Raw genomic sequence first — 11,082 nt, forward strand, 5'->3', positions numbered from 1 at the left:
TTAGAGCTTTTTTCTGTTTCTATCTGGTTTTCATTTCTGTCTGTGTCCCAACTAAGGAGATTTCTCCTTACCTCCTATGTGCCTGATGTGTGCCAGTCACAGCAGGAAGTGATGGAATATCTCCCTTTATTTATCTGTTTGAAGGGTGCCAGGAAATGAGGGAATATCCCACCAATCCCTCTATATTGTCTATTTGAAGGTGCCAATCACACTTCTATTGCAGAGTGTAAGAGTAACCACAGAGTTTGATAAGTCTAAATTTAGAGTCTAGAAAATGTATGCTGGCTATACACACCTCGAATTTCAGCTGATTTCTGTGAATCATCCAAAATATTATCCATGTGTGGCCGTGTCGACAATACCTGACTCTACAAACTTCAACTGAAAAATTTAAGAAGCCGGATGGAAAATTGTCAGCCGAAGAGTGACTGCAACCAATCAGCTACAGACAACATTTACAGTCTCACAAAAGTTCCCTTTTCCCCAATGACCAAAACATAAAAGAAGTTATGGCTGTAGATGGTCTATAAATACAAGAGGAGGACTTTGTTGTACATAGTTGTATAGGCACCTGCTTTTAGCAATGCAGTTTATGATGGACAGTTGACATTTATCTTTAACCACAGTGTTAGTGCAATTTTATGAATCAGGAACATGCCAATATGCACAGGATATTAATACAGCTCATTTTCAAATCGACAGTATCACTTAAATTTTTCTGTTTCAGTTCTTTTTATTATACATATTTTAAAAATTAGTTATGCCATCCCTAAATGAGTCTTATCCTGCTGGACTACAGAAAACCTCCACTGCATCATTAGAACCAGTGGCATAACTACCGCCATAGCGACCCATGCGGTCGCTATGGGGCCCGGGGGAAAGGGGGGCCCACTCAGGAGCGGGCTGAAGCACAAATAGACCCGGCTGGCCCAGATCGCCTCGGTATACCGATATATCAGACCACCTGATAGCTGTGTACTGGCCACCTGAGAGCGCCGCACTGACCACCTGAAATCCCACTATGATCACCTGAGGGCCTGCATGGACCACCTGGAAGTCCACACTGGGCACCTGGGAACCCCACACTGACCACCTGAGAGCCCAAACTGTCCACCTGAGAGCCCCACTGTCCACTTGAGAGCCCGCACTGACCACCTGGGAGTCCCATTGACCACCTGAGAGCTCCACCGACCACCTGAGAGCTCCACTGGCCACTAAGAGCCCATACTGGTCACCAGAAAGCCCACATTGGCCACTTAAAAGCCTGCACTGGCCACCTGACAATTGCACGGGCCACCTAAAAGCAAGCACTGACCACTGGGAGCCCACACAGCCCAAAAGCCAGCACTGGCCTACTAAGTCCCTGAAGACATGAGTCTGCGAACCCAGAGGAACACAGATTATGTAGCGTCATATTATTCTGCATTACTGTATAATGTATTGCTGGGATTTGTAATCCTCTATAGCTCATGGCACTACTCTGCATTGCTATATAATGTATTGCTGGAATTTGTAGTCTTCTATAGTTGGTGGTATTCTGCATTGCTGTATAATGTATTGCAAGGATTTGTAGTTCTCTATAGTTGGCGGTATTCTGCATTGCTGTATAATGTATTGCTGGGATTCGCAGTCCTCTGTAGCTGGCGTATTCTGCATTGCTGTATTATTTATTGCTGGGATTTGTACTCCTCTATAGTTGGTGGTATTATTCTGCATTGCTGTATAATGTATTTCTGAGATTTATAGTCCCTCTACAGCTTGCAGTCAATTGCAGTACTACCAGGGCCGCACCTGCAACTGGACCCCGGCGCTTCACCAATGACTCCAAGCTGTAGAGAGACTACAAATCATAGCCCGCACGGGGGGAAGAGGACACCGATGACCACTGACATTTCCATAAAAAGGCCCACCAAAATCCTCATCACCAGGCCTATGATGCTCTTAATCTGGCCCTGCCTCCATGCTAGCCAATCAGCGGCGGAGTGATCTCTTCTTTAGCCCTTATGTAGGGGAGGGGGGCGATTTGGGGGTCCGCATACAAAATTTTCCTATGGTGCCCTGTGATTTCTAGTTACACATAAGGGGCTATTCTGTAGTCCAGCAAGAGAAAACCTGTCAGGACTGACACCACTGCTTAGGCCTGGTTCACACCTGGGCGTTTTACAGCGCGTAGGAACGCGCTGTAAAACGCCCTACGCCCAAAGAAGTACAGGAGCTTCTTCGGGGCGTATTTGTCGCGCGTATACATTAGGATACAGCCAGATAGCCCTCGGAAACGCGTGTTTGTAGACACGCGTTTATTTTACCGCAACTCGCGGTAAAAACGCGCGGCAAACGCGCGTATTCCGTACGCCCAGGTGTGAACCCAGCCGTAGGATTGCGGTACAGCAGAGGCAGCATACTACAGGAAGTTAGCAGTCCATTGAATGTTGTTGGTGATGGTGCTGGTGGGGGACTATTGGCGATTCTAATTTGTTATTTTCTTAAAGTATTTTTTATGTACATAAGTGGAAGAATCGTAATGTATTCAAACCTCTCTGCTATTCAATATACTTTACTCCATAAAATGCATTGCCAGTGGAAAGTTGGCAAATACAATAATATTTAATGCTGGCGTGGTTTTCTTTGCAAAGTTAAGCCTGCTTTACTTTATGGTCTTGGACACAATCACTATCTGTGTGAGGTGGGTTTTTTTTTTTTTTGTGTCATTTTATATTTCCCTGGAATAATTAGCATCTCATAGATATGCCCACTTCCATTTACTGACACTTGTCTAGCCTTCTCTGCTTATATTTTCAATTGAACTGAAATACATTCAACTACACAACAATCTCACTGTAAGCCACCCATGTGAGATGAAAAACCATCCTTGCTTCCTTTCTATAATTTCATTTTCGTGGTATGTTTATGCTCTTTGATGCACCACTGGCTGCAGAACACAGAAGATAAGTACTTTAGGGTCAGAATATTTATGCTTGCTTCCTAGTTTCAAACCCACCGTGCTGACACCTCTGTGCTGGAATGTTGGAATGAGCGACCTAACCTGCACCGGAGGAAAAAACCCCCCAAGGAATCACGTTCATTACTATGTGTTTCACATTTTAAAATTCTTATTCTATCCAAGGGTCACTTTTAGTAACAGGGTGCCACCTGGAACAGAAAGCGAGTCCATGGTGGGTTTACAGACAGCATTAAAAACCCAACAGTGATTCTTTACCCCTTTCCTACTCTAGCCAACAATAAATAAATTGTTTTGGCTGGAGTTAAAGTAACACACCACATTTAAATCAAGGTGTAGTCATCTGTCCACCTTTGTCCTTGCCATCCCTTAGGCATGCCCTACTGTTAACCTCAGGGGTCCTGGCAACTTCAAGTGGGCATCCAAATGGTTTTCATAAAATCAGAAAAAGCACTATAAAAGCCTGTTGGCTGACCAGGAAAAAGAGTGCTTCCGTGCTGAAAGGCAGGGTCACCCGAATCAAGAAATCCACACGTAGTTAAGTCAAATGAGGGCATCAAATCAGGTGAAAGTCTTTAATTGAACATCTGATGCCAATCAGAATATAAATACAATCTGTGTTTCGGGGTCCAAAAACACCCCCTTCATCATTTACCACCAAATGAAGGCCCAGCTTGTCGTGAACAAGACAATGTATAATTCACCTGCATACGCTAAGGGGTTTATTTATAAAAGTATGCTGGGCGTGTGCCGTTTGCACAGCACTAGCATCCCTAGATGAAGCTGAAAAGTATTCCTATACTTGTCATCACCATCAAGAGGCTAGAACTATGTTAAAGTGACACTAAACTCAGGAGCTAAATCTTAAGAATGCATTCAAGTACCTTAACTATTAACAATACTTGACCTTATTAGTGTATCACTTGGCAGGAGATCCTCAGATTATCTCTGAATTCATACCGACACTGTCCTTTCTGGAGGGTGGCTACTTTTGTACCCCATGGTCCCTGTGTGTGTTGTAAAGTAGACACCCTCCAGAAGAAAGGACAGTATCAGCACCAATTCAGAGATAATCTGAGGATCTACAGCCAAGTGATACACTAATAAGGTCCGGTATGTTAATAGTTAAGGTACTTGAATGCATTTTAAAGATTTAACTCCTGAGTTTAGTGTCACTTTAAATTAAACTCTAGCTACAGTATTTGCAAATGTATAAGCACAGTTTTACTAACAAAGCCAAGCCACAGCCAAAGTTGCAAAATTGGGTTTGGGTGTTTGTTTTACGCACCCCCTCCTGTAATAAAGGGGGTAAATAATGTGACAGTGAGCTTTTAGCTGCAAACTGTGTAAAATAGGAACAGAGAGCTCCGTACATGCTCTGGGGAGAATATTTGGTGGATTTGCAAGTTGTTTTTGCTGCTGTTACCATACAGAGTTCTATGTACTTCAGTTCTGCTGTAATTAATGTGATAATGCTTCCCACAAACCACTCAAAAACACTGACAAGAAAGTGCTGCTGAAAAATATGTAACTAATTTGACATGCAGTAGTTCGCAGGCCTACATATTTGTGGCTTATTTAATTCCCAATCTGGATGAAGTTTAGACCTTGGAGGCTGGGTGGTACATGTGGTGGAGTGTAACAATGTTAGGCCCCACACAGCCAAATGCAACTCTACAGAATATGTTATACTAGATTGTCATCTTTATTTTTTCCAGAATATAAAAAGAAATATGGAGAAGAACATGGTTCATGCCAAGCTGGAATTGCAGGATCGTTTATGGAGGTGGGTAATATATTAACTATATCACTATAAATAATATAATAATGTGTAATTAGTTGTACTTATATACTAAATACAAAATGTCGACAAAATAATATAAACAATTAACAATGGACTGATAAAAAGGACCTAATAAAATGTAGCAAAAATGTTTACCTTTATTACAGCTACAACCCTTCTTGTATTGGTGTCTTATAGATGTTCTGAATTATTTGTAAAGTAGAAATAGTAAAATAGTTCTTTAAAGGAAGGTAAAGGATGTGGATATTCAGATTTTTTCACTCTAGAACTTCCCTTAAAGTTTCAATTATTCTTAGATCTGGTGATTGGTGTAGCCAAGGAAGATATGGAATTTGTTTTGCAGTGTGCACAGTTGGCATTATCATCGTGGAATATCGGAATATCATTCGGATACATTGAGGGGAATTTATCAAAACTGGATTAGAGAAAATCTGGAGCAGTTGCCCATAGTAACCAATCAGCATCTCACTTCAGTGTGCTCAGGTAAGATTTGTAAATTAGACAGAGAAGCTGATTGGTTGCCATGCACAGCTGCTCCGGATTTTGTCTGCTCCACTTCTGATAAATTCCCCTCATTGCATCTGCATTTGAAAATGCGTCTTATTCCTTGTTTGTTGTATCACCATATTAAATTATCAAAACTAATGAACAGGGCTAGGCTAATGCAAAGTTAGAAGAGGCTCCTGCTTTTGGTGTGGTGGGTGAGGTGCATCTGTTGTCAATGCTTCTAAAAGACTTGGCTGTCAAGTTGTAAGAAAAATGGGAATGTCTCTGCCAGTGTCATCTGCAAGACTCTGCTTATAGTTTGACAGCTGGTACTTCTCTTTGTGTAAGGAGTGCTGACAGAGGCTTATACATCATACAGACACCCTTCATTCACAATTAGTGCTTATGTGCAAATTAAAATAATGTCATTTGATTTGCATATAATGCCAGTTCCAGCAAACCTACAATTGCAAACAAATAAAAATAATTTTAAAAAAAATCATAAAAGGTGTTCATTTTTAATGTCTTATCATTACTTTTTAATGAGCTGATTAGGCCTGTTTAACTCCTTCAACCCTTTCTTTTTTCTGCCTTTTGTTTTACTGTTTGTATGTAAACTGTGACAAGCACTTGTTTTCTTTGTTTATTTTTGTAGTGCCACATTTAAAAAAAAAATACTAAGGGGCAAATTAATACAAAAATGTCATAGTGCATTCATCCAGTGAACCACTTGAAGACCAGGGTGCTAAACCCCCTTCCTGGCCAGGCCATTTTTCAGTATTCAGCGCTGCGGTACTTTGACTGACATTTATTCCGTCATGCAACGCTGTACTGAAACACATTTTATACAATTTTTTGGGGAGAGATAGAGCTTTCTTTTGGTGGCATTTAATCACCACTGGGGTTTAAATTTTTTACGATATAACAAAAAAAGTACCGTAAACTTTGTAAAAAACTTGTTTCCCTATGAAATGTTATGTTATGAAACATTTATTATCACCCCAATTTTTTGGTAAAATATAAAAGACGGGGTCACGTCAAGTAAATAGACACCAAACATGTCAAGCTTTAAAATTAAAAACAAGCACACCCAAAATTGGCCATCGGCGACACTTTAAAAGCTTTTACCAATCATCAGTTTAATGTTATCAGTAATTAATGGCCCTACAATTATTGCTCTCATTCCGACATTTGCGGTGATATGTAACATGTGCAGTCTAATGGGCGCAATCGTCATTTTCGCACATAGGCGCACCCCACGCATGTTTATGTGTGTATGTGGGGGGGCGGGGGACTTTAAAAAAATTTCACCTAGGGACCCCCAGAGAAGCTGATGAAGCAGAGATCTGCTTCATCAGCTTCTCACCTGCATCTGAATGCAGGAGAGTGACACTGAATGCAGGAAGTGATGTAATGTACATCACTTCCTGCATTCGGGGACCGAGAAGAGATCAAAGATAGGTTGTGTACTGATCTCCCTTTGATCTCCACTGACTGCGTTGCTGTACTGGTCCCAGCCGCACTGGGCACGGCGGATCTCGGGGATGCCCTCTAGAGTCGCCCGATCGCTTGAATGTAAACAGCCATCGCTGGCGGGGGGAGGGGCAGGACGCCCTCCGCTCCTACAAGACTCCCGTCTGGCCGTTCAGGAATGGCCGTGGATGGGAGGTGGTTAAAGAAGAACTTTACCCACAATTTTAATGTCTTCCAAAACAGTTACTTTTAAGGCATGCCAACTGTTCAGACTGCCAATGTGATTATTCCAGCTCTCAACCGACCTCTAAAGCCTTCAAATGGCTGGTGTCATAGCAGATCACATGAGCAGCACCATGGCAACTGCAGTGCAAATAGAGGTAAAGATGGCACCTTCCTTGGCTTTAAACGATAGGAGTTTGTACTTCTCCTTTAATGAAAAACTGCCTGTTTCACTGTGCTTATTATGATTAAATCACACTGGTTTAACCATGCCCACCCCCACGTGACCCTGAGAGATACCACCCAAGGGAACAGTCTCAGGCTGCCTCATTATAGGGATAGCCCTGTTTCAGTTATTTCAGGCGGGGATGACTATCAGGATACAGTAGTTGTAGCACAAGATTCCTCCATCCACACTGTTTACTGTTTTGTTTTTTCGTTCAGCCTGACAACTGAACATAAGATCTAAGAGTGTATACCCCACTTTAGTGAAGGATAGCCAAGTATGAGCAAAAAAGTCTGAAAAAAGAAAGGGGTGACTAGCTGTGGAGGAGGCAGATCTGTAATGTCTGTTTGATGTATGGCTTTTCCCTGGCTGTGGTCAAGAACAGCCCGAGAAGTCAAACTAGAAGGTGACTATCGATGAGACAAAACAGGAAAATGTAGAGGCTCTGGAACTGGTGTAAAATAACTCTAGGATGAAAACGTTTGTTATATTTGAAGCCAAATCCACATTTTTATGACATTTCCTTTCTTGAGAAAGGAAAAGAAATGTAATCCTTATTGGATTCTCATTGTTTTCTGTTTACCATTCTATTCTTTTTAACTACTCATGTTTGAAAATAGTTTATAAAAAAAAAAAAGAAAAGAAAAGATTGCTGATTGCGAGCAAGCCATGTTATGGAAACGTGTTAAAGTGACCCATTACTGTTTATACAAGCAAACTTGGCGTGGAGACATCTTTGGAAGGCTGTGCCTGTAAATGGAAACAATGACATCTAATCTTAAATTAACAAGGACAGTGTTTATACTTTTCCTGACGTAATGAAGAATCCCCTCAGCTTATTGTAACAGAGGCCTAAAACAGAGGCCTACGCATTTCTTCTACACTCACAGCAGCTGTCTTAGCATGTATAGTATTTCTACTAATATAGCCTGAGTTAAAATGTAACAGTGAAATCTTACCCACTTTAATTGTGAGTTTCACTCCTCACCCTCTTGATCTTGTTAAGAATGTGCTCTAAAATAAAAAGCAGGAGTAGCTAAAATGTATATAACATGGGTGCAAAAATGGAAAAAAGGGCCTCAGTCATGAAGGGGTTAAGAAATCCAGGCGTTCTAGATGTAGAATATGTATTCGACTTGCATTGCATATTATATTGCTCAGCAAATACACGGCTCTCTTCTTTTAACTCCTGTTAAAGTGACATTAAAGGAGAACTAGGGGGTTAAGGCTTTTCCCCATAGCTCTCTTTAGGGTAACGGGAGGACACAAACTAGCGTCCTCCCGTCACCCTAAGCTCAGTATACTTCGAGCTACAGCTCGCGGTATACTGAGACGCCACAGTATACCGCAAGCACCTTGCTGGTACTTCCTGTCCCACGGAGTCTGCATGCGGGTGCACACGTCCATAGACTTACCTTGTGTGTCTCCTCGTCTCCCAGCCGAAAATCTGAACTGCGCATGCGCCCGCCCCAAGATGCCGCCCGAGCATTTTCAGATTTTCGGACGGGAGCGCGCAACGAAGACGTGGTAAGTTTAAACCGCTTTTAAAGCGGGTTTTTAAACAAAAAACTTTTTGCATATATCTACTGCTCGCTAGCAGTAGATATATGCAAAAAACCGTGAGGGTTTAGAAACCCTTTAAATAACATAAAACTAAGATATAAATGCTTTATGTTGCACTCTGCTGTCTAGGACTAGGTTAAAGTGTATCTAAACCCAAAAAGAAGAATGGCATGTTTTGCAGCTTACTGTTCCTTAGATGTGGTGGCTGTGTTAGTTTTCCTTTTTTGTCAGGCTCCATACCATTATTTTCATTTGGTGATTCTGCCAGTAACACACTTTCTGTCCTAAGCTGATAATGCTCAATTACTCTACTGCATCAGGACAAGAGAAACAGGATAGGACTAAAGGACTCTGCCCATCTTTCTGTAATATACCTGTATGTGGTCCTGTAGTCCTCAGAGCTAAGTAAGAACAATGTAACTGATAGTAGTTATCACAGGCAGAGAACACAGGAAGCTAGAAGCTCACAAGATTTCTGGCAAGTTCAACAGGTATTTTTTGAACTTATCAAACAACTATAACAATACTCTTTTAAGGGTATATTTAACAGAACAAAAGGGACCAAACGAGAGTTTATTGTTAGGGTTTTGACGCTCTTTAATCAGCAGCCCTGTTCTGCCAATCAAAGGATATGTCTGTGTCATTTATCTGTCACTCATTGCATCAGTGGAAGCATGTTCACATATTTTTTTAGTTAGAAGGCTTGTTACTGCTCTTAGGCTCGATATACCGGTGAGACAATTGTAGGCATATACATGTTATTATTAATGAAGATAATATGATTCATAATTTGCATTGATACAGGTGAGTTTAGCTTCATTCCTGGCTGGAAGTTACAGTCAGCAATGCTATAGCTACTCATAGACAATGGATGATAGTCACCAAAAGTGGATTTTTCAGCTGGATCAGGGAACAAACTAATGTTTATGAGCCATGTATTTTAAACTCCGGCTTTTGAAGTCAAGAGGTACAGATGATCAAATGGGTTATAAAACACGACCTGATATCCATTATTCGTCACTGTGATGAGCACCATCAGCAGTATATCTGCTGCACCTTGTACAATCGGTAAATCTTAACATGGATGCTTTCACAATGATGTTTTTACAATAGGCTGTGTTAGTGGAGATTAACAAAGAAAATCTCACAGAAAAAGAATTAAAAAAATCTTTTTGTGCAATTTTTTTGGGTAAAGGCCGCAGTGCTACATGGATCCTTTCTTATATTTCAGAAAAATCAGATTACACCAGTTTAGTGGTACAGTAAAAGTTTTTTTTCTCCTCTGTTTCCTATGCAATGAGGTTGGTTCACTTTTTTTTGTGATAGCTTATGGTTCTAACCATAATCTTTAACAAAAGGATGAAAGAACTGCCCATTTCCAAGATTGCTGAATTCTTCTAGAAGATTTAAGGAACAACACCAGGGGAAAAAAACTATTATTGACCCTTGCAGTGGGGCTACCGCCGCATTGTAAGGGTTAACTGCTTGTTTTCATCTAGGGACTAAAAGATATACTAACCCGAACCACAGAGCTGGGTTGTTTTTAGACTGGTCCTTCCAGCATCTCTGTTGCAGCGGTCTAAGGTCTCTAAGTCATCACGTTCTATACACGGGAGGGATTCATCAGCGTTGTTGGATCATCAGCTCCTCTCAAACTGTTGAATCCCTTATTTCTTGTGCATATAGCGACAGATTTATTATAGTTTATGTTTTATTCCTGAATGCCTTCATTTTTATTATACAGGATTTATATAGCTCCAACAGTTTGCGCAGCGCTTTACAATATAAGGAAGACATTACAATCACAATACAATTCAAGACCTTCATAAGGAAAATTGTCTCAAAACTGTCTCTGTTTTCTTCTGTCTGCAACTATCTCTAAATTGTTTCTAAATGGTTGCAAGCTTGCTGGGAACTTCTTGGACGAGAGCTGAATAGCTTGAGGTGCTCCGCTGACTTGAGGGTATGAGTCGCCTTTGCGATAGTTTTAGAAGTGCTCACTTCTAGTATATGCGTCTGTTTGGAGGTCTTTTACTGTCGCAAATGCTGTACACATACTGCGCAGTTGAAATATTATGCTAAATGTTACAAAACATGTGCGGTGAGCCGCAAACATTAATATATAGCAAGAACACTTAAAAAAAAGATGCATAACAGAGATAAAACTCTGCAATTAGTTAGCATGACATTTTGGTCTTTGCGCCTAAAAATGTTGTCGCAAACACATTCATAACACATTGAATATGCAGCATAGAAGGAGAGAGGCTAGAGGGAGCTCTTCCAGGTTTGGGTAAGTATAACTTTTTTTATTTTAGTCACTAGACGAAAATGAGCAGTTATCCCTTGTAG

General features: G+C 41.0%; 1 protein-coding gene across 1 annotated transcript in view; it reads left to right on the forward strand.

Moving 5' to 3' along the window:
• The window catches only part of ITGA9 (integrin subunit alpha 9), a gene marked incomplete at its 3' end in the record, with an annotated part of 105,192 nt that overhangs the window by 50,345 nt on the left and 43,765 nt on the right, over positions 1-11,082 (forward strand). The window contains exon 5 of the mRNA XM_018557797.1: positions 4,678-4,745. Within this exon, the coding sequence (XP_018413299.1) occupies positions 4,678-4,745 (68 nt within the window). The remainder of the gene's footprint in view (positions 1-4,677; positions 4,746-11,082) is intronic.

Source organism: Nanorana parkeri, unplaced genomic scaffold (assembly GCF_000935625.1).
Source record: "Nanorana parkeri isolate BGI_ZX_2015 unplaced genomic scaffold, ASM93562v1 scaffold304, whole genome shotgun sequence".
In the NCBI taxonomy this organism is placed as follows: Eukaryota; Metazoa; Chordata; class Amphibia; order Anura; family Dicroglossidae; genus Nanorana; species Nanorana parkeri.